The 24,577-nt window shown below is 35.0% G+C and overlaps 2 protein-coding genes across 2 annotated transcripts; both read left to right on the top strand.

Moving 5' to 3' along the window:
* The first annotated feature begins 36 nt into the window (after window positions 1-36).
* LOC149901926 (uncharacterized) lies at window positions 37-13,889 on the top strand. The gene is made up of 21 exons (XM_090110874.1): window positions 37-308; window positions 646-772; window positions 1,197-1,309; window positions 1,705-1,870; window positions 2,348-2,470; window positions 2,913-3,180; window positions 3,727-3,872; window positions 3,965-4,128; window positions 4,535-4,664; window positions 5,515-5,646; window positions 5,985-6,121; window positions 6,389-6,415; window positions 7,988-8,155; window positions 8,530-8,743; window positions 9,577-9,720; window positions 9,896-10,550; window positions 10,796-11,076; window positions 11,813-11,985; window positions 12,525-13,082; window positions 13,298-13,388; window positions 13,545-13,889. The coding sequence occupies exons 1-21, from the start codon at window positions 205-207 to the stop codon at window positions 13,869-13,871; spliced, it is 4,248 nt and encodes a 1,415-aa protein (XP_089967000.1). The 5' UTR covers window positions 37-204; the 3' UTR covers window positions 13,872-13,889.
* Window positions 13,890-22,493: 8,604 nt separating this feature from the next.
* Window positions 22,494-24,571, top strand: LOC149901925 (centromere protein X-like). Its single transcript, XM_090110821.1, has 3 exons — window positions 22,494-22,749; window positions 22,826-23,020; window positions 24,359-24,571. Exons 1-3 carry the CDS (start codon window positions 22,666-22,668, stop codon window positions 24,374-24,376), a joined length of 297 nt encoding a protein of 98 aa, XP_089966947.1. The 5' UTR covers window positions 22,494-22,665; the 3' UTR covers window positions 24,377-24,571.
* The last annotated feature ends 6 nt before the right edge of the window (window positions 24,572-24,577 follow it).

The raw sequence follows: 24,577 nt of genomic DNA, 5'->3' as shown, positions 1-24,577 counted from the left end.
TCCTTACAAACTTTCGCCTTTATAATATTTATTAGATTAGTTTTGCACGTACAAAATACATGACATACTATATGACCGTAAAACTGTTTAAATGTAGGTTTTATTTATATTCTAAAATTGAATTTATTCACGAGTAACGGAATGTGTTTAAACAATAATTCGAATAATATCGATTTATTTAGAAATAAATAAATAGTAAGAATAATGGAGCAACCTGAAGAAATTCCTCCAAGTAAACCAAGTCCAAGTAAATCAAACAATTCTGATTCAGTGAAAAAAAATAAAATACGTGGGAAAAAAAGGAAACGGTAAGTTAATTTTATTGCGATTTGCGATGCTGTATCATTAACAATAATGTATTAATTGCTCGCCCAGGCTCGGATTAACCATTCATCAGATTTTTTTTAAACAAACAGTTTAGTACTAACTGGTTGAGACAAATTTTAACTATAAATCATTAATATAATTTTATAAAGAATAGAAAAAATATAATCGCGAGGCGGGATTAGAATCCGAGTCTGTATAATATTATAAACCATTATATTCAGTTTAGACGTTCTTGAGTTGTAAGTTGAGTATCAAGCGCAATGTAAGATTACAATTAATTTGTATTATGAAATTAATTTTTCAATTGTGTTATTACAGTGAAAGCAGCACAAGTACAGATGAAGATGATGTCTTGCCTGAAAACACACTTGCATTTGAAAATAATCTCCAAGCAACAGCCTTAAAAAACAATTTAGATGATCAAGTTGTTAAGAAAATTCTGAAAGTAGGTAACATAAATCAATACTAATATTATAAAGTTGAATAATTTGTTTGAACACACTAATCTCAGGAAATGTTGGTCTGATTTGAAAAATTATTTCGGTGTTAGATAGTCCACTTATAGAGGAAGGCTATAGGCTATTGTCACACTAAGACCAATAGGAGCAATGCATAAAACCGCAGGGCATAGATATATTGATGTTCATTTATAGCAATATTTATTATTGAAATTTGATTAAAAAAAGAGTTTGTTTTTGTTTGATTTACATTAAAGCTCCTTAGTATTCTAGATTGATGTATAAAAAAGTGGCTTTTTAGCAGTAGAATTTGTCATGTGTTTCTTCTGTCACCCTTTGTACCAATCTTTTTTGTTTCAGTCATAAAAAATTAAGTAATGATAATTTTAATATTATTTTTTGTTCTTACAGAAAGTAGTAACAAATGATCATGTGCTGGCTCTGGTTAAATTGCGTGAAGAGGAATTGGAATCAACACGCCCTCAGGAAAGTGTACAACCTAAGCTCACACGAGCTAAAGCCAAGTAAGTTGTCAAAAATTGTAAGTATAATAAAACAATTTGGGTGTTTCTGCAACTTATGAGAGAAGCGCCTAATTTACATGATCACATATTGTTATCTTGATATTAGTTTTAATTTACACCACCCAGTTCATGAAGAGCAGCAGGTTACAGAAATTACTGAAGCTTAGTTTATCACGAAATGTAATAAAATAAGAAATTTTTATACCATACCAGTGGTCTGCCCCGGCTTCGTCCGTGGTACATGTTTACGTTTTCTCCATAAGAACCAACCTCGTATTTTAAGGAATATTATTTTGCGCTTACCAACACATTTAGAGATTCATTTTTATTATATTAGATATAAACTACTTACTAATGATTAACAAACCTTTATTTAATACAAATTTTATTTGCAGAGAGTTAATGAAAGCATCACCACAATCAGCTCCCTGGAACTTGGAGTTGACACCGATAAAACATATTCCAGTAAAGACCAGGCCTGAAGTAAAGGCTTTAATTGCACAAGAACTACCTGAAGACGAGGATGACGAAGAGTATAAACCTACCCCTGAAGATGTAGCGGTAAAATATAAAAAGTTTATTTAAAATATTAATTATTCATTTTATAAGATTGTTACAAGAAAAATTTTTAATGATATTAAGGGTATTTTTCACTGCTTGCTGATAATTTCCTATGCTGTTTTTAAATGTTGAAATACAGCACAGTTATACATGTTACTTTATACCATCGCCATTCAGATAGTTACATCCATTTTAAGCAACAGATAAGCTAGAGAGAACAAATAATGAACTGTAAGATTAAATATAGCTTTTAACTTCAACACCACTGCCACATGTTTTCAATTAAATGAAAAAAATATGTTTATTTAGTTTATTATTTAATGAGAATTACTAGAACAACTTTAAACTTTTAAGATCTTTATATCACACATTTCAATAAATTAATTTAAGTGTTCCTAGTATTAGTACTAGGAACACTCCATTAGGGATCATCCAACAATCCATTAGGGATTTTTTCAAAATATTTAAAATTTTCAGAGTGATGACGACCATGCTACTTCTAGTGACATAGATTCTCAGCCAGCGACGCCGGCGACACCAAAAAGTGCAAACAAAACTAGTCCGAAAGTTGTCACAGATGGGCCGTTTAAAGTACCACAGGTAATAAGACAAATATTTTTTTTATTTTGATTGATAGCAAATAGAAAAATTTAGATCTAGATCACTCTTTTTATTCTCATTTTCGCGAATATAGTCTAGTAGTTGTGACATAATATCCATTTTTAATTGTTAGCTTATTCATTCATGCCTTCATATCTATATTATAAAGCTGAAGAGTTTGTTTGTTTGTTTGTTTGTTTGAACGCACTAATCTCGGGAACTACTGGTCCGATTTGAAAAATTCTTTCGGTGTTAGATAGCCCATTTATCGAGGAAGGTTATAGGCTATATTTCATCACGCTACGGGCAACAGGAGTGGAGCCACGGGGGTGAAACCGCGCGGGCCAGCTAGTGTTTAAATATATCTGCAAAAATATATGTACAGTTGCTTCAATATCTTCACGTAATGAAACATATAAAACAAAATTACCATATTCAACAGGAAACAGTATCACAAGTGCGAAAGCAACTAAACTTAGAAGAGGAAGCGACAATCGCACTCCGAACTAGGTCCAAATTGAGCCTTTCGGAGACTCCAATAGAACACATAGAGAGTTCATTCGTTCCACCTGACGATATACCCCTACCAGATGTGGATGATCTGTGGACTGACTTCCTGGAAGGTTGTCTGAACCCCATTCCTAGTATAAGGAATGAAGATGATGACGAGGCTGACCCGGAGTATAATGTGGCTGCCGATCCTGATGCTGGTAAGTTTGGAGATAAAATGTTTGAAAAATGGTATATGCAGTAATTTACTGTAGATAAGGTCTCTCATGTTTTGGTGAATGATCCAGGAAGAGGCCGTAAAAAAGTAAAAAAATGCATAAAGGAGTGACAGGTTTGCAAAAATTGAATATAAAGTATTTATAAATGTTGGGAAAAACAGTATTGATTAAAGCACAAATAATTATATATTAAAACTGTATTATAAAATCAAAACTACTTTTAATTTATTAATTATCAATTACTAGCTGCTCCGCGCGGTTTCACCCCCGTGGCTCCACTCCTGTTGGTCGTAGATATATAGCCTATAACCTTCCTCGATAAATGGGCTATCTAACATCGAAAGAATTTTTCAAATCGGACCAATAGTTCCCGAGATTAGCGCGTTCAAACAAACAAACTCTTCAGCTTTATAATATTAGTATAGATTAGGTTAAAATTATAATAATATTAGTAAAAATTAGGTTAAACACACCGAAAAATAGAATTGAATCTGCACTTCTATAATTATATATATATATTTTTTTCAGTTGAGGAAGATGAAGAAACGCTTGAGAACAGTCTTATAAAAATATCTAAAAAGGAATTAAATGATTTAGTCACAGAACTATTTAATGTGATGCCAGAACCGGAACTAACACCACTGTTAAATGTTGTATTTGACAATGAAAAAGAGGTAAGTAATTATAATATGTTTAAGTTAAGTTATTATTAAGTTATATGTTTAAGTCAGCTAGTTTTAACTTTTTATTATGCATTTGTGTGTAGGTAAGCAAATCGCAATGGGAGGGGAAGCAAGAGCCAAAATCAGATGACGAAACCCCTTGTTCGTCAGCGTCTCTCATAACGTTTGAGAGAAATGACAATGTAAGATTATCTATTGGGAAAATTGAACCTGTTGAACAAAATGAAGAGCCTGCAACACAGACTGTGTAAGTTAATTTCATATTAATTTCGTATTTCTTTTTTTTTATAATAATAATAAAGCCTTTATTTCCGAAAAAAGTTGACATACATAAACATAAAATTTAGAGATTACTTAAAACTAAAAACAAAATTTCACTATAAAATATCCCTAATTCCCTGCTTTAATGCAAAAAAAAAATTGGTTTTCTGTAAAGTCGGTTTACTGACGATAGTTGAATGTGACAACGTCCGACTGTGCTTCTTTGCCGCTCGTTCCGCGCTCTCGCTTGCACTTCAAGCCTTACGCATGGAACGCCTCAGAGCGAGGTAACGCCGCATGAGTCATGTTTTTTCGTGCGTGCAGCCGGCTCTATCGAATTATAAGACGTTGTCACGTCAAAAACTGAAACTGAGAAGTAAATCATATTGCAGTACAGAAGAAATGCCTCCAACAGAAGAGAATCAAGAAGAAACTGAGACGTTGGAACCACCGCCTGTACTACATTCAATTCTCAACCCGTCGCCCGAGACATTGCACGTTGAGATCGATGGTGATGATATTGTGAGTATTAAGCTATTGCATAGCTTCTATCGGAAGGGACCGAATCCAGAAATTCCGTAACGAAAAAACCTCACGCTCCCTACTCCGACGGGCACGGAGGTGTGGCTTGAAGGCATGCTATGCAATAGCTTTACCGCGGCAGTCCCCGAGTGCCACACGTCTTTTTTTATTTTATTTTTCTGGAATATGGGAATTGTTATTAAAAAGAAAGGAAAAAAGAAAGGTTCTTGTATCTGATTGGTTGTTTTATCTCCATAAGAACCACCTTCATACTTCGGTCGTCAGCCGTTCTTAAGTTTAGCGCTTAGCAACACGTTTAGCAATTATTTTTTATTATAAATAGATATTTGAGTGATTTTTTTTTGGTGAACAAGCCTTTTCGAAGGGCTTTCAAGGTTGCTTGCAAATTTTAGACACATCACACATCAGAGATAAACATGGACCGAGTTCTAAATTTCTAAGTTGCCGCGTGGTTTCACCCGCATTACTCCGCTCCTGTTGGTCTTAGCATGATGATATATAGCCTATATTACTTGTGGATAATGTAGCTTTCGAATGGTGAAAAAATTTTTTAAATCGGTCCAGTAGTTTATGAGCCTATTCATTACAATCAAACAAACAAACAAAGTTTTCCTCTTTATAATATTAGTGTAGATGGTCTTAGCATGATGATATATAGCCTATATTACTCGTGGATAATGTAGCTTTCGAATGGTGAAAGAATTTTTAAAATCGGTCCAGTAGTTTATGAGCCTATTCATTACAATCAAACAAACAAACAAAGTTTTCCTCTTTATAATATTAGTTTAGATTATATTTTTACCTTACATTAAGTGATATTTACTTGCAGGTAACACCACAACAAATATTATTAATCCAGCAACAGTTGAGAATGCACATACAGATATGCACTTCTAACTTCCTGCAGTTATTTGTGCATCCGACGCATTGGTCGTACGCGCCAAAATATAAAGAGTATTTGGTATGTAAAAGTTATTATAATTTTTAAGTTATTGCATAGCTTCTATCGCTGGCCTTGAGCGCGGGGACCGAATCGAGAAATTCCGTAACGAAAAAACCTCACGCTCCCCACTCCGACGGACACGGAGGTGTGGCTTGAAGGCATGCTATGCAATAGCTTTACCGCGGCAGTCCCCGAGTGCCACACGTCTTTTTTTCAATAAATGTTTGCTACTCTTTATACGATTAGGTATAATCTTGGCAAAGAAGTTTCACTTCTGACACGTGTGCTTGGCACACACGTTCTTTTTTATCAGATAAAAGTGCATTTTCAATTTTTTAAATATATTTTTATAACAGGAATCACTAAACAGCATGGTGATATCAAACGCTGAATCGGTAGCTAATGTATGCAACTTGAAACCTGCGCTTGATTTGATCAACAGCTGGGAATCTTCGGTCTCACAAGACACGCCCGAAAATGCTAAAATGGTTGAGTGAGTGTGATTCTATTTATTTTACTTATTAATTTAATAGTTAATTTACTTATTTAACCTAGCCTAACCCTATAATTTTTTTAAATTATATCATATATTTTTTATATATTTATTACCCGATATATTTTTTTCAAATCATAGATTATCGTGATGCATCGGTGTTTGCCAAAAGCTGCAAAGAGTATCTGCATACCGATATGCTTTATATTCATGATTACTAGAAGTACTACTTACTAGAAGTAATATAATTTTATTTATTTATTGCAGGTTTTTGCGGGCTGAGGAGGAAAGATAGTGAGTATTTAATTATGTTTATCCACTAATAATCAGAGGCGGCTCGTGACAAATTGTATGGGTGTTCACTTGAAATAAAACAACGAAAATACAATAGCGTTAGCGGGATAATTTATTACAAAAAAAAATGAGCACCATATTTTATAAATGTCTATAACACTAAAAATTACAAAGTACAGGCTATTTCAAAACGAATTCAATGATTATCAATAATTAGTAAATCACCGAATTTGCATTCGCGAGCGTAGGTATCCATAGTGTTTGTTTATAATATAGGAGTGGCAACGTCGCGCGCAATTGCTGCTGTCATGCGATGCGGCAACGTTGCGTGCGAGCGGCCGCGGCGCTCCAAAAATGGCTATTTTTCCATAGTAAATCTTTTGTTTCACGCGCAGGACTGTGGCGAAATTTCTCTTTCACTCTTATTGGATTTCTTATTTAGACAATGTACTGAATGTTGATTCATAGGAGCGCAATCGAGAGCGCTCCGTAAGCTCCGTTTCGCGCGTTATTTATGAAAAAAACAAGTGTATGTAATGATGTATGTATTTTATTTGTAATGCTAATAATAGTTATAATATATGATGTGTTAATAAATAACATCATGGGAAAAATATAATTGATGGGAAATATATAATACTAGCGGTCTGCCCTGGCTTCGCACGTGGTACATGTTAATGTTTTCTTTCCATAAGAACCATCCTCATACTTCAAGGAATATTATAAAAAAATAATTATCGAAATCGGTCCACCCGCTCACTGTGATGCCGTGACCAAGGAAAAAGGTTTTCATTTTTATATATATAGATGTTTAATTTGATATTAAGTGATACATTGTTTTATACTATGTAGTGATGATGATGAAAATTCAATTTTCTAATGTTAGGATGTGTTTAAGTATGTTAAGCAGTTTCTTAGCAAAAATAAAGTAGATAGCTTTTAATTCAATCATTACCAAGTGCATCCATTAGCCAAATCACGTTCACGTAACATTGCGTCAAGTGACGCTATGTCATGTAATTCCACGTCACGTCACATCATACTATATTAATTATAGGCTGCTTTTTACCCTGGCGAAACATTACACACATATACGCATTATAAACAACTGTATTAACAATCGCTTTTTCTATTCTAAAAGTCATCAAAAATGTCCGATTGGTGTGGTATATACGTATACAGTAACATTCATTCAAATATACACCTTATTTTGTAGCAGTAGAGATCAAAGTTTATCGTATGCGCTTATTAGAAAACTCTGCCTATAAGATCGTATGGGCAGAGTTTTTTTTCGGACATTTATCTTTTTCGTTTTGACGTGACAACGTCTTATAATTCGATAGAGCCGGCTTCACGCACGAAAAAACATGACTCATGCGGCGTTACCTCGCTCTGAGGCGTTCCATGTAAGGCTTGAAGTGCAAGCGAGAGCGTGGAACGAGCGACAAAGAAGCACAATCGGACGTTGTCACGTTCAACTATCGTCAGTAAACCGACTTTACAGACAACCAATTTTTTTTTTAACGTGATGAATAATTGATGTTGGTTGTTAAATGTATGTTCTGTGTACAGCCGGCGGCGATCTCTAGCGCACAGCACATACATCGGAGAGTTCCCAGATTTAATGAAGAGCGTAGTAGCGAACAGTCCGGTGTTCCTGTACCCGCACCTGCTGCCGGCCGCGCCCTTCCGCCCCGACGTGCTGCGGCGCAGGAACAACTACCTGCCGTCGGAGGAGCAGTGAGTGTGTTGTGTGTTGTGTGTGAACAGCCCCTGTTCCTGTACCCGCACCTGCTGTCTGCTCCTGTGCCTGCTGCTTTTTTATGAACAGAATCAATTTTTTGACATAAAATCGATAGCTGCCAAAAAACAAATAGTCTGAGATGCAGAAAAAATTGTGAAGATCGTTTTACAGTTACTAGACCCGTCAAACGTTTTTATGTATGTCAAAGAAATCAAATAAACTTTCATGTATTCGCTAAACATACCGCATGTTTACATATTTAAAAAAATTAAAAGTATATTTGGAAATTTTAAAAATAACTTATTTTTATGCAAGTAAAACATGGTTTGCCCAAAAAAATATTTTATTACAAAAAATATCTCATTTGCAGGTTAATAGTAATCGGTTTGGACCAATTCTGGACCTACGTAGAAGACAACCCAGAGCTATACAAACCGCCACGTGGCAACCCGCGGCATCGCTGGGGTCTGACCGCTACCATACAACTGGTCTGCAAATATATGTTTCCCTGGGTCACTATGAAGACATTATCGGGGCATATACAGTCGATGAGGAAGTTGGGCGATAAGAATCATCCTATAAAGGTAATTATTGGTATTGTGGAAGAATTGCCTATTCAAATAGCTGCTATATAGGCCAGTAGCGTAGGGTAAGGTAATTATTAGAACTTGTGGAAAATACTTTGGTACTGTAGAGGTAGGACAGGTGCTTAGCTGGTATTTATGTATGGAGTGGGGTAAAAAGCTAGAAGATACACTATACAACTGGTCTGCAAATACATGTTCCCCTGGGTCACTATGAAGACGTTATCGGGGCATATACAGTCGATGAGGAAGTTGGGCGATAAGAATCATCCGATTAAGGTACTTTAAAGTATGTACAGTCGTGAACTGCTGGCTGGCTGTCCCTCCTGCGCAACAATATGCCAATGTACCCTTGCGATAGGGACGCATTATAATTACCTACAAACAGGTTAATGATATTGTACATATTAAAAACTAGCCATCTGTTCCGGCTTCGCCCGTCGTACATGTTAACGTTTTCTCTCCATATACTTCAGGGAATATTATAAAAAAATAACTTACGAAATCGGTTCAGTCTATCTCGAGACTTGCGCTTGGTAACACATTTGACGATTCATTTTTATTATATACATTTATGCCAGCCGCACCTTTAACCTATGTTTGAATCTGACCTTTAATTAATTACATTCGAAATTTCATTCATATGATTTAGCAGAGAAATCTTAACAGCCAGATAGACAATTTAAAAGTTTAGTGTCTTACCACAAAACACTTTAGACAGGGTTTAACTTTAAGCGCAGGTTCTCTTTCATCTGGTTTTGGTCGTATTTCCAAAGACAACTATTAAAGTGACCTTTATAGTATCAAAAAAGTGAATTTTGAATTCGTTTCAGAGATTCTTTGCAAACCGGTTCGTGGATACGACGAAGCACAAACTGATCCCGTTCAACCCGGAGCTGACGCTGTACCAGCAGCCCGAGAACGAGATGCCGATGGTCTGGGTTCGATACCTGGCCAAGAGCAGCAAGCGGTTCCGGGTGAGTTCGTTGTATGTGTACATAGCGAACTTAACATTTTTGCAAAAAAAAGGAAAAAATGTTTTTTCATAATTTTTTTTCATTATTGACGTATGTCATTGTATTCTATTGTTGTGTTCGAATAAGAGATACTAATTTTTGTAAGTAATTAAAACTATTTTTTTTTTGTTTTCAGTCGTTCTTATATAAAAAGAAACCAAAAAAATTTAAAAATCCAGAAGGCATTGAAATAAACACTGGTACTACAGTGAAAAGTGCACGCAAGCGGCCGCTGCCTATAGAATTTGTTAAAACTTTTCCAAAAAAACCAATAAACATTGCGCCAATGAAACCGAACCCACCGGATAAAGTTGATGTTCACATACAAAATGAAGAAAGTGAGACCCCTAAAATGTACCAAGTTATTAATACTGATGCAGGGACATTACTAGTGCCAATAAAATTAAATTCTAACGATGTTACGAACCTTAACCCACAAAATAGTAAAGCGAATACGGATAGCATACACATAAAACCTAAACCGGATCATTGCATCTGTTGTGTTTTATTGAGAAAAATATGTAAATACAGACAAAAACGCATCACAGAGTACATAAAAAAGTTCGACGCAAAAGTCATTTGTCCGTGTAAAAGTTTGAAACATCCAAAAATTTCGAATAAACTGAAATTGCTGTTGAGAACGTATAAATCGTCGTCTTTACGAATATTCGATGATTTGAGAGAGAAAATCTGGTTGACGAAGAATAAAAACAATAATAATCATATGGTAGAGAATAATTCGGATTTGAGTAAAATGGCGGAATCCAATAAGGATTTTGCCAAGGATTTGGGTGAGTTTAGTAAATATTATTGCTGCTATCTTATTATTAAATTAATTTTGGGAGCAAACTGCGAAGGTATTCATTGTTAGTATTTCACGCAAACAGAGAGACTCTTATGCTTCCCATTATGAGTCGTGCATAAAATTCAGAGACGATACGTTAATAAAATAAAAAGTTTTAATTAAAATTAACTGCTAGTAGGTATTTATGTTACTAGTTACACTTTTTACGAAATAATAATATATTCATTTCAGCTTTCGTTACAATGTTCAAAGCGCGACTCTGCTTGCGTCAGAATAAAGTTCGCAACCAGCAAATAAAGCGTAGTTTGTTCAGAATATTGAGTCAATTTAAAGAACATACAGATGATCCTATGGAACTAATGGACGATATTTATAAGGCGTGTGATGTTGACTTGGCGGATATGTATAAGGAGTTTCTGGGATTCTTAACAGCGGAACAAGCAGATAAAATCGACAAATTAAAAGATTACTTCGTACATAACTGTATGGAAGATTTGATAAAGAAGACTGAGGTGAGATTTCGCTTTAACAAAAATCGATCAATGAAGATTTTTCAAATAAATAAGTAGTTTTTTATGAAGCCTTTTTGTTAGCGTTACCTGTATGTATGTATGCTTGTATGTTCTATGTTAGAGAAAACTTTATACTCGATTTTGACGTGACAACGTCTTATAATTCGATAGCGCCGCCTGCACGCACGAAAAAACATGACTCATGCGGCGTTACCTCGCTCTGAGGCGTTCCATGTAAGGCTTGAAGTGCAAGCGAGAGCGCGGAACGAGCGACAAAGAAGCACAATCGAACGTTGTCACGTTCAATTACTAACGTCAGTAAACCGACTTTACAGACAACCAATTTTTTTAATAGACAGATTTAATTAAAAGTTAAAACATTGTACACATAATATCGAGAATTGGTGAAAATACAATAATTTCATATGTTTATCTTATTTTAGCGTGATTTTCAGTTTTTCTAATCCAGTTATTATTATTTGGTTCAGCATAAAAATATATATTTATAACCTACCTCGATATCCCCCAATAATTATAATTCATTTAGGGCCGATTTTCAATGCTTGGATAAAACTTATCCGTCCAATAAAGTAACACGATACTATTAAAATGTCACGTAAACTGTCAAATACGGGCAATTAGAAAACGTTTTTAAAATGGTAGTTTTATACATTATTCGACGAATAAGTTTTATCCAAGCATTGAAAAATCGGCCCTTACTCATACATTTTTACAGGAAATAGTTACAGATAAGAGCAAAAAGCTAAAAATATTGGAATACTTGTTGAAGCTCTCGAACAACAACGCGACAGTGTCGTGTGTCACGTGTAGCGACCTGCTCGATAGGATGCGGGATTATCCCGAACTAGCTAGATATTGCTTTTCCTTGTTTCCACATAGACGGAAAGCGTGAGTATATTTTTGTTTTTTAGGGGCCCCTATTTTTTTTATTTTTTTTTTGACGTGACAACGTCTTATAATTCAATAGAGCCGGCTACACGCACGAAAAAACATGACTCATGCGGCGTTACCTCGCTCTGAGGCGTTCCATGTAAGGCTTGAAGTGCGAGCGAGAGCGCGGAACGAGCGACAAAGAAGCACAATCGGACGTTGTCACGTTCAACTATCGTCAGTAAACCGACTTTACAGACAACCAATTTTTTATTATTATTGAAACTTCGCTGTCTGACTGTTTTATATAAAAAAAAAATTTTTTGTTATATCGTTTGGGTTTTAAAAACATCACTTTTTAATGTCGTTAAATGTTTCATAAAACGGCAATACTTGAGAATGTAAATTTTTAGAAGTGTCAATTTATTTAATTTTTGTCAACTTACTAGCAAGGAATAGATTCAAGTGAAACTATTATAATCTTGTAGTAACTACGTAACCAAGTATATAATAACTTTCAAATCCTAAAATAAATTGTATAATTTGTATTTTTTTAGACTTATTGAAATGGAGAATGTCGGTTGCAGTGAGAATCCTCCAATACCTACACAAATTCCAATAGTAGCTAATACAGCTACAAATATTAATACAGTAGATAGTCAAAGACCAATAGATATAGAATTCATTGATGCAAGTAATAATGTTGATAGCTCACAGGCAAAAGTAACAAAAAGCATTGAAAATGACAAAACACACATCGTTGAAGATTTAAATACTCAATCACAAGCAAATATAAATAATAACACGGATAAAGAAATTGATGAAAATAGTAATAAGAATGAAACATGCACACAAATAAATGGAGATATTAGTATGGAAGACACACAAACGCAAGAAGTTAACAAAGATGAGTGTGTAACACAAATCGAAGTAGATAATAATATGGAGATAGATAAAAAGGAAAATGATATAAATGTGAATAATACAAATGCGAAATTAAATAGAGATGATATAGGGAAATGTGACGCGAATATTGATGACGATGAAATGGATCAGGATGGCGCATTGAGTATTTGCGAAGAATCCAACACTGGTTCTGACTGTATTATAATTAGGTAAAGTATGATAGATTATATCAAAATTATTGTTATCTTTAATACGAAATTTAAAAATATATTATATTAAAAAAAACGTTATTATATGAAAAAGTTACATTTTCACTCGTTTCTCTATAGTATATTTTTAGTGATATTTTTTTTTAAATATTCAACACTTAAAATATTTTTTTTTTTCTGTTACTAAAATGTCTAACATATTTTTTTTATTTTAGTGACGAAGAGAGCAACGATAAAACAAATGAAAAAACGAAAGAAATTACCGAATCCAAAGGCTTCACGGAATTTATTGTGTCTATTAAAAAAGTAAGTAAAAATCAATATCAAATTGATATAAATTTTTTTCGAAAATATTTGGTTAGCACTACGGAAAAATTCGCGTGCATAAATAATCAATCAAATCTCGGTTCTCATTTTATTTTAATTAATAATAATTAAATGCTTTAAATTATTTTAAACCAGGAGCAGATGGAGCTAACTACAATAAAATCAGAAGTCGATGATGATGAGCAAGATGAACAAAGCAGGCTTTACTTTGTACCTGATGATGATATGTGTAAGGAAGAACCTCTCGAGTGGAAACGGGATGAAGATAAAATAATTCTCGAAGTACTTAAACGGCATCTGTCCCCAGAAGAGAGGAAAGACAAAACAATCTTCGAAATTATTGAAGAGAAAACTATCCCACAAATGATCTCTGAGAGCCTTTCTCATAAATCATTGAATGATGTTAGGGATAGAATATTTTATTTGTTACAAATACTTCTTATGAATGAATTAAATGAATAAATTGTTTACTGGTTTCAAGCTTATTTTTATTTTGTTACCTAAACCTCTTCCGTTCACCCATCTGAAAACTATTTATAAGCAATATTTTTACAGAGCTTGCCTACGTAGAAGTGTTCATGGCCTTTTTATTTTAATAATTTCATCACCTCTCGTATAAATTACTTAATAAAAAATGATATCATCTGGTAATCAGATGGGTGAAGGTCGACCTACGATCTCCTGTACTACAATAGAAGTAATGGCACAGAATATATAATAGTACTACTAATGGTAAGTTCGTTTCACGAGTTTTAACTTAGAATTGTAATCTTCGCCATTATAAATTATGATGCAAATTAAAGAATACTAGATGTACCGTGTCCCTTCGTCCAGCATACTCACCATGGAATCCTGATATTTCATGAATGTCAAAAAACTGTTCTGAAATAGTGCTAAATAGTGCCCAAAGGAAAAAAATAGTGATCTTGTACTTGCGAAGTTATAGCCATAGTTCGATGAGTATGCTGGACGAAGGTTTCGCCCAGCATACTCACCTCCGTCCGGAGAATCTGTATACGCTTCAAACATAATTCATACTTCAAAAAATAGTTCCCAAATAGTGCCAAACGGTGCCCAAAAAGAAAAAACAGTGTTCGAATAACTTCGGAGTTACAGGCTTCGTTCAGTGAGTATGCTGGGCGTAGGTTCTACGCCCAGCATACTCACCTCTGTGCGCGAATATCGAACGAGCTATAGGTACAATTTACGTCTCAAAAAATTGTGCTTGAAATAGTGCCCAATATCAGTCCAATTTTTGCTTGACTTTTGACCTAGAAAACCATTAAATTTGATTGTAAACTTCTTAGCTAGAGAGCTAGCGCAAAGCTACCTGTATGTATTTGACCAGACCTGGATTTTTGTGTGTTGATTCCCCTATACCTACTATACATGAGATGAGGAGTCACTAAGCCCAGAGTGGTGGACGGGGCGCGCGCTCGGGTAAGACAGGTGGAAATTTTTGGCGAAGTTTGAAACCATTTGACCACGTCTGCCATTTTGATATTTGAAAATAGATTATTATTACTATCGGAAAATAACAATGGCAGACCATTATCACGCGGATAACATTCTGGCAGACACTTATGAAAGTGCTGAAAAAAATACAATTTTGAAAGTATTTGACCAGATCTGCCATTCATATATTTTATTTATTAGGGTCTTAAAAACTTATTTTCGAAACGGCAGACATTTTCATTATAGGTAGCTTTGCGCTAGCTCTCTAGCTATCTACATACATTACATTGAGTACAGTCGAATACAATATTATTAACTTTCTTTCTAACAATTTTTGTCTTGTGTAAATTATTAATTGTCTATGTAAGGGAGTATTTACTTTAGAATCGCAATATTATTAATTACACATTATTTTAATAATACTTTATAATAATATGATTAAGCCTTCGCGCGTCGCATGGGACCCCGGTAGCTAGGAACAATGATTTTATATATTTTGTCTAGATCACGGCGCTTAAAGGATTAAGATATCAAATGAAGTAAATCATGCATGAAAAATAAAGTTGCTGTTATTAATGCTTACATTACAACTGACAAAATTATTCAAAATAATCATTTTCCGGATCAAGGACGGTACCACAACGTTTACGGAATTGACCTGTATTCCTCATGTGATAAAGTTCAATATAGTGTGGCAGTAATGGATGCACGTACGGTCAATAGGTATGGGGCTTACGACGCGCGGCGCCCGCGACGCAAATGAATATGTTTATGTTTAAATACTAGATGGCGCTGCCCTAACATCTTACGATTATTAGACAAGACTGATCTGTATTTTGAAGGTGATAAGGGTCCATTTTGTGTCACAAAGCAATCGAAACGAACAAGCGCTTCTCAGTTTCTTTGTTTGTTTACTTCGTCGCACATCATTATAATAACGCCGGCTTTTGAGTTTGACTACATAGTGGGTTGCAAAACCAAACAATGTGTTGGTGATGTCATTATTTACCTATATAAAATTGTGTATCTAGTACGTAATCAATATAGGAGCTGCACCCAAATCAGTAAGTATATTTCAATTTATAATAGTGGCATTTAACTAAATTGATTTTACACTCATTCATTAATTGCACTGTAAAACTGTATAATTTATATATGTAATTGTAAAAAGGAAACTGTATAATTTCCTTTTTACAATTTTTCAAGATATTAATTTTATTCGCTGCAAATGACTGTTTTTATTCAGACAAACACACAATGCAATGAAGTAATAGACTTCATTTACGCTTAAAGTTTCATTCATTTATTATTATTTATAAAATATATAATAATGCATTTAATCGAAAGTTTTTGACATGTGAGAAAATACCATAATTATTTCCAATAACATGAAGTCTACAATTAGAAAGTTTAATATTTTTGTCCAAAAACATGTGTCGACGACTGTACCCCATTTAACGTTAGTATGTAGAAGTTTACATTAAAATTTAATGGTTTTCTAAGTCAAAAGTCAAGCAAAAATTGGACTGATATTGGGCACTATTTCGAGCACAATTTTTTGAGACGTAAATTATACCTATAGCTCGTTCGATATTCGCGCACTGAGGTGAGTATGCTGGGCGTAGAACCTACGCCCAGCATACTCACTGAACGAAGCCTATAACTCCGAAGTTATTCGAGCACTGTTTTTTCTTTTTGGGCACCGTTTGGCACTATTTGGGAACTATTTTTTGAAGTATGAATTATGTTTGAAGCGTATACAGATTCTCCGGACGGAGGTGAGTATGCTGGGCGAAACCTTCGTCCAGCATACTCATTGAACTATGGCTATAACTTCGCAAGTACAAGAGCACTATTTTTTTCCTTTGGGCACTATTTAGCACTATTTCAGAACAGTTTTTTGACATTCATGAAATATCAGGATTCCATGGTGAGTATGCTGGACGAAGGGACACGATGTACCTCCTGTTGGTCTTATCGTGATGATATAATATAGCCTATAGCCTTCTTAGATAAATGGGCTATTTATCACCGAAATAATTTTTCTAATCGGACCGTAGTCCCTGAGATAAGCGCGTTCAAACAAACAAAATCTTCAGCTTTATAATATTAGCATTAGTACAGATTAGGGGTTATAACTAGCAGAAAATTTCTTTAGCGCTGGCCCTAAAGAAATTTGAGAGAAAGACACAGACAAAAATAGGTAGTTGCATATCTGAATGCACACTATAATAATCCGTTTCACAGTTTACTGAAAGGCCGGCAACACTCCTGCAACCGTACACTGTATAGGTCTTGTGGGTGATTAAGGGCGGCGCAAATCACCGCATGACGCGCCAGGTCGTTTGCCCGCTAATGGCTGGTTCACACTTTGATTAGTGCGAGTGCAGGTGATTAGTGCGAGTGCAGGTGTGTAGTGCGAGTAGTGTCCAATTCAACTGCGAGTGCAGGTGATTAGTGCGAGTGCAGGACAATGGTGAAATTCGCGACGCTACACACTACGCTAAACACTAAACACTAAACACTCCTGTCCAGACGTGTTTAGGCAGGCACACTGCGAGTGAGGGGGAAAGAAGGGCGCGCGGGACGTGGCTACTCGCAGTCCACTCGCAAAAAAATAGAACACGCTTCTATTCACTTTACTACACAGCCTACTAAACACTCGCACTAAACAGTCGCTGTCCACACGTAGTACTACTCATCACCTGCACTCGCACTAATCAAAGTGTGAACCAGCCATAAAATACATAAAAAAAAACTGAGCGCTACAGTTAAGCATAGCCTTATGGCTGGTTCACACTTTGATTAGTGCGAGTGCAGGTGATGAGTGCGAGTGCAGGTGTGTAGTGCGAGTAGTGTCCAATTGACTGCGAGTGCAGGTGATTAGTGCGAGTGCAGGTGTGTAGTGCGAGTAGTGTCCAATTGACTGCGAGTGCAGGTGATTAGTGCGAGTGCAGGCACGCTGCGAGTGAGGGGGAAGGGAGGGCGCGCGGGACGTGGCTACTCGCAGTCCACTCGCAAAAAAATAGAACACGCTTCTATTCACTTTACTACACAGCCTACTAAACACTCGCACTAAACAGTCGCTGTCCACACGTAGTACTACTCATCACCTGCACTCGCACTAATCAAAGTGTGAACCAGCCATAAGCCCTAATAATATTATATTTTCATGTTCATAACCAATGATATTTTATGTATAGATACGTTATATACTCACAATGGTTAGGGAGCCAGGTGCAAATTTGGTTCATGATTTCCTCTCAAGAGATAATTCGTCAGACGCATGAGAGTATAGTATTATAAAGCCTCGTGAACGTCAGCTGGCGCTCGGTTGGGGGGGTGAGCGGTTGTAGCCTCCCACGCACATAGGAAAAAAAATACATTCATTCATTCATTTCCTCTCAGCTAAAAATTTGTCAAATTGTAGCTAACCCAATATCTCAACGAAAAAAAATAGTCAGCTGGTTACAACATGGTGTATTATACGTCAGCTGGTGTCTCGAACATGAAAGTTAAATTTAAAGTAAAATTTATTTTCCGTTATTTCCTCTCAAACAAAAATTTACCTGATGATAGCTTATATGTAACTGTGGATAAATATATATGTCAGCTGGCTGTATCTTGGTGGAAAAACCGTCAGCTGATACGGGAGGCTACAACCGCTCTTCCCCCCAACCGAGCTCCAGCTGACGTTCACGAGGCTTCATAATACTATACTTTGATGCATTTTACTAATTACCGCTTGAGAGGAACTTGGTCATAAAATCTGCTGCTGGCTCCCGGACCACAATATATCCAAAAAAAATGCTTCATATGCAGTGTCAGGCACACACAAATACAATTTTCATTTTACTTAATTTATTACATTGACAGACTGTATAAGAGAGATGGCTCTAATAAAATGATATAAATAAAAAAGACAAAGATAGTTTGTCACTTCCGCGCAGGTGTAAGCAAAAGTCATAAGAATTCACCAATTAAATATAAATAAACAAATAGTTGCCATGGTAATTGGCATAGATAAACGACACAGAAGGTTCAATGTTATAGATGTTAGGTTTCCTGCACAAGTAAATAAATGTGACAATTTCATTTACTATTTTATGATTATTATGATGTCGTATTAAAATGAAAAAAAAATAAAAAAGTTTTTTGGAGATATAACTGTATTAAGTATTTATTACTAGCTGTGGTGTTCGTTTTCGGTCATCATCATTTCACCCGATAATCACCCACTGCTGAGCATACTGCATATAGTCCTCCTTATAGAACTCCATAAGGACCGATCTTACGCTATTCGTTTCAAGGCAGTTCCCGAAACTCGTACAAGGTCATCACTCCAACTTGTAGGATAATTATAATAATAGTGGTGCCTAGATGAAAAAAAAAGGATGAAATAAAAGAAAGGATGAAGTATAAGCATAGAAATCTAAATAACAAGACACTAGAAGTCGTAAGCGCGCGTGACATTGTCGCCGCTCAGGTGGTTACCATTCCACAAGTCTGTTCGTCGCTTGGTGGTCGCTTGTTCAGTTGTTTCTGACACGTGCGTGAGTAAACATGGTGTGTTGCAGCATTTCCCAGTGCGGAAATTCTTCCATAAATTGTAATTATACTAATAAAGGAATAACATTTCACCGGCAAGTATTTTTGTTTATAAATATTGCCGTTTTTCCTTAAAATTAAACAATATTTACAAGCAATACGAATGACACAGTCAAACGTTCCTCTCATCACGTTTAGCTATACATTGCCTTTTACTATTGTCAACATCTGACCGGTCGGTTGTTATAACGGCCAGATGTTATCAAATGACAATTACAAGAAGCAATGTACTGCATTGTTAACGATAAAGAGTAAATAGTCGCAAGCTAGTGATGTGATGTGTTAAAATTTTTCGATATCGTAATACGATGTTTTTTTGCGTAATATGACGACTGATGGAATAATTGGATTATATTTTAATTTGAATTCTATTTTATTTTTATAACTGATATATAACTTTTTAAACTAAGTACATCGATACAATCATTTTCGGACAATTTTACTGTCGATACAGAATCACATTAATTAAATATACAATAAAGGACATTCTTCGCTTAGGTTGACAAAACTATTTTATGTTAAATATATTCTTTGTAGATTTCCACAACGCCGTCCTGACATTAAGGACGAATGGATATCCGCGACTGGGAAAAGAAATTGGTTCCCTACAGGCTATAGTAGGATATGTTCAAAACATTTCAAAGAAGATGATTTCAATGTCACAACAAAAAGACGTACATTAAGTAATTGTTATAACTCTTATAATTTTTGGTGGTCTGGCGCGGTTCTGCATCAGGTGTTCGAGATTTTCAAATTTAAACTCTCAGTTTCTAAACCCCCTCCATTTTTTTTAAATATAATGTACAGACACTGTTTTATTATTTGTATATACTAGTTTGTATATATAGATAAATAAATATTTAAGTACATAACATGTTTTTATTTCTTATACCTATATGTACCTACAGTCTGCCGTGGGCCCACGAGATGAGCCTACCACTGTATTAAAATCAACAACTATATATTTCTTACTTGTTAACTATCACTTAACTATCGATAACAAGGCTGATGAAGTCTTACATCACTAAAGCGTTGAATGAACGTTAATGAAATTTCAACCTTATTTCTATGCGTTGAGGTTAAAAGTTATATCTATCAAAAATTAACGCCCTCTGTTGTCGAGTAGCCGAACTTTTTCGTATTTGAAGTTTCTAAGCAAAAGGAAACAAAACATCTTACGTACCTAGGGATGTTATACTAAAATAAACCGTAAAGTCGTGATTTAGGGTACATATTAAAATGCGAAATTTATTATTTATGTTAGTTTTCATTAAAATGAAGCTGTCCAATAAAAGGCATAGTTTACTTGTGTGAACTGTCTAGATATCGTTTTAAATGTGTGGATTTTGGCGACAGTAGTTTTCATACTAATTATGACATAATAGCACTTCTATGTGTCTTGTTATTTAGATTTCTATGAGTATAAGCCTTTTTAAAGTGAAACTTTTATTACATCGTCTCAAACTTTTTGGTCTGTGTAGCGCATGTCGCGTGTATCGCGGCTGCCGAGTAGGTATACCTACTCGGCACGCGACATGCTCTACACAAAGCAGTGTTCGGAACCGTTCGAACAGTTTCACTTTTACCGTGGTTTCATAAAACCACACAACATTTTTTATCTAAAACACAAATAAAATTTATGTTCAATAGCTATTTACAGAAAAGCAAATAGCCTTTTTCGTCAGTAGCGATAATCTTTTCTTCAATGTATACGTATATTCAACATCATTTTTGCAAACAAACATTTTTGCCATCACGATTTCATTTTATATAATAAATAGATATATTTGTTAATTATATGCACTGTGTGGATTTAAATATAAAATTAATCAAGTATTTACCCAAATCTAAATTAATAAAATAACCGTTCTATTTTCAATAATCGTATCTACATGATAATCTTTGAACACAGTGTACGCTAGCTTTGTCACACTAGTGATTGAAGCAATGTTTTATCCCTTTCATTATTTCAATACACGTGTCAAGCAAGTGTCATTAATAAAGAATTGTAAATTGTTATTTTTACTCTTAAACTGTAATAATTTAATATATTTTGCTGTGATATGATATTCCTTTATCTTTCTTTATTTTTTTGCACGAATACGTGCACTTTCTGAACACACAGGAAAGCATTTTCTACAACTTTAGGCTACGCGCAGACATACAGCGTTCTGCGTTCCGCGTTCTGCGTTCTGCGTTCGTCAGTTCTGCGTTCTGCGTTCTAGCGCACACAGGAGCACGTTCAAGACATTTGCGTTCTATTTCGCGACTCTTCGCACGTGAAACATGTCTCTCGAAAGTTCATCTTCCGAAGATGAAGCCTTGCTTTTGTGGAGTCTAGAGGAGTCAAAAAAAAGTAAAAAATGTTGGGTACACCCTATCAACACGAAACGAGATGATATGGGAGAATTTAGTATTCTTATCCCTGAGCTGCTTCAAGATGAAGGGAGATTTTATATTTATTTTCGAATGTCAATAAATAGCTTCAATGAGTTACATGACTATGTAAAATCTGAAATAGAAAAACAAGATACCAATTGGAGAAGACGGACCAGCCATAGCGAGAACGCGAGTTCTTTGTAATTCTGTACAGAGAACGCGAGAACGCAAGCGTTCCGAATGACCGCCGCGGTCTAACTGCGTTCTGTGTGCGCCGGCGCTATAGATCCTTCACATTACAAAGAACGCGGAACGCAGAACGCAGAACGCGGAACGCAGAACGCTCTCTGTCTGCGCGTACCCTTAATGTACCTATCGGCACATGCGCTCACTGGGACCGGTGACAATCTGACTGATTGCATTGGTCCCAAATAGGACCAATTCACGGAATCAGTTTTGGTGCGTTGATGACGTATCTACCTCTTGTTTCTATAATATATAATATCATTGTTCATAACACAAAAGATTATTCCTTGCCGACTTCAATCACAAAAATATTCGGTTTGTTTTTTTAGTCTATGCAATTTCCAATTTTCCACCTGACGTGATCAATTGATTGTTGACATGACAGTTGACAGATGACATTTGTATTTGTATATGTTTATCGAATCGCGGCTGTCGTATTTTGAAATTCGCCGTTGTTTTAGTAATAATTTATTAGTTTAAACAATAAAATAAGTAATTATATCGTTTAAGAAACCTATTAAAATCCACTCATTCATTTGGTATAAACAGAATTAACTGTTATCCAGCTATGGCTCGTTACAGCAATGAGAACAAGGAAGAAAATATTGATCCGGCATCCATTTCATCAAATGTTAAGAATCATATAAAACAAGTACATATAAATACATTATGGTAAATCTTTGGTTATTTATTAAATATTTCAATTCACTACTTAAATCTTTTTATAGGAAATTATTAAAGAGCTTCTTCATGGATCATTCCAAGACAATAAAACAAAACTCGGTAACGATGCATTGACACTTGTAGTTGAAGTGGCGAAGTGTCTCGTTACGGAAACTTGCTTGAGGGCTTCCAGCCAGGCGCTTAAAGAGAGCTGCGACAGAGTCGACATTGAACACGTTGAAAAGTGTCTACCACAATTGGTTCGTAAGAAAAATTAAAACAGATTTTAATATACGTTTTCGTCTCATTTTGCATTGGAGGCTTTTAAAGTCTCGTCGAAAAAAATAAGTCGTGATATACTTTATTCTTTATATAATGAACTGTGTGATACACGCATAGTATTAACCCTTAATAGGGCAAAGGCCAATTGGTTACCACCTCAGTTTATTGACCATAAACCAAGGAACGTTTTATGCATGATTTCATAAATTCATCTTTTGGAAGGTGTAAATAGCGTATAAACTTTTATTAGACCTGGCAATAACGTAACTGAAAAAGTTTACAAACTACCAACAATTAAAAAAAAAGTATCGAAAAAATTTGAAAATTGGAGGTATGTGGTTGCGTTAGTTATAATTTTGTTCTACTAAGATTCCGGTAAATGGTTTTGTGATATTTGGTAGCATTTTTGAATATGTTTAGCTGCATGACTGTTATAGTAATTTTTGAAATGAAGTTTGTACTATTCAGAAAATCATTGTAAACTCGGTGGTAAAACTTATACCATTGCCTGGTTACACCGACATATTATAGTATTTGGTGGTTATATAGTTACCATTACCCTTCTCGCAATTGCTATTTCAGAAAATGTCGAATACTAACATCAAGAAAAAGAAGCTTTCGGACACTGCAATCGAGATAATTTTATAAGGAAATCTCTCCGATATTGAAAGCAGTGACGAAAGTATCTCGGAAGAACCACCTTGAGGCACTAACTAAATTGGTCAGATAAGATTCCAAGGCATAGCATACCAAAGTGCTAACTGTAAATATGCGCGTTTGGCTCGGAGTCTAATAGATGGATTCACATGCAAAAAAAGAACAACAAGTATTATTTTCAAGAATAAACAAGGTGGGAATTTCGGAGTACCCGCTGAAATCAGACGCTCTTCTGTACCACACTACCCAGAAAACCAGGAAAAATTTACTAGATGTCGATTATGTAGCACGAAAAGCATTCAAAAACGATCGAGAATTATTTGTAACATCTGCAAAGTAGCTTTATGTGCTACACCATGCTTCAAAAGCTTTCATATTGCTCCAGAAGAAAGAGAAGCTAGGGACTGTAGCAGCTCTAGTTCTTGTACCTTGACGGGCTAAGGTCAAATAATTACCACCCAATTTTCGCGTACTTATGATTATATATTCTTAGATTTTCTTGAATACGATTAAAATAGGTCCTAATATACGAATAAATAATAACACAAAAACTGTTTTTTTAATATTTTTTACCTCCGCCCTATTAAGGGTTAATATTAAAAAAACAATAATAGTGAGATTTCTCATAATTTACTAACTATCCTTATTTTTTCTCGTAGATGTTAGATTTTCCATGAGCTTTTTCTTCACATCTTGACCCATAGTGTTAATTTGAAGATCGGAATGCTCCACACCTGACTACACAGTCAGCTAGTGTAAGATGTGATTTTGTACCTGTTTTATTTTTAAAAATATATTTTGTAATGTATGGAATTATTTTTGTTATGATAATATGATAAAAATTAGAGAATAAGCAATAAAATATTCTGAAATTAAAA

The sequence above is a fragment of the Colias eurytheme genome, chromosome 16 (genome assembly GCF_061535395.1).
Source record: "Colias eurytheme isolate Ceu_HAF_F1 chromosome 16, ilColEury1 Martin Lab GWU primary, whole genome shotgun sequence".
NCBI lineage: Eukaryota > Metazoa > Arthropoda > Insecta > Lepidoptera > Pieridae > Colias > Colias eurytheme.
This window is presented reverse-complemented; position numbering and strand designations above follow the sequence as displayed.

Coding starts and splice junctions, on each gene's coding strand:
- LOC149901926 (XM_090110874.1), top strand. CDS start 205: ATGGAGCAACCTGAAGAAATTCCTCCAAGTAAACCAAGTCCAAGTAAA. Junction 309..645: donor CGTGGGAAAAAAAGGAAACG/GTAAGTTAATTT, acceptor GTGTTATTACAG/TGAAAGCAGCACAAGTACAG. Junction 6,122..6,388: donor GAAAATGCTAAAATGGTTGA/GTGAGTGTGATT, acceptor TATTTATTGCAG/GTTTTTGCGGGCTGAGGAGG.
- LOC149901925 (XM_090110821.1), top strand. CDS start 22,666: ATGGCTCGTTACAGCAATGAGAACAAGGAAGAAAATATTGATCCGGCA. Junction 22,750..22,825: donor TTAAGAATCATATAAAACAA/GTACATATAAAT, acceptor ATCTTTTTATAG/GAAATTATTAAAGAGCTTCT.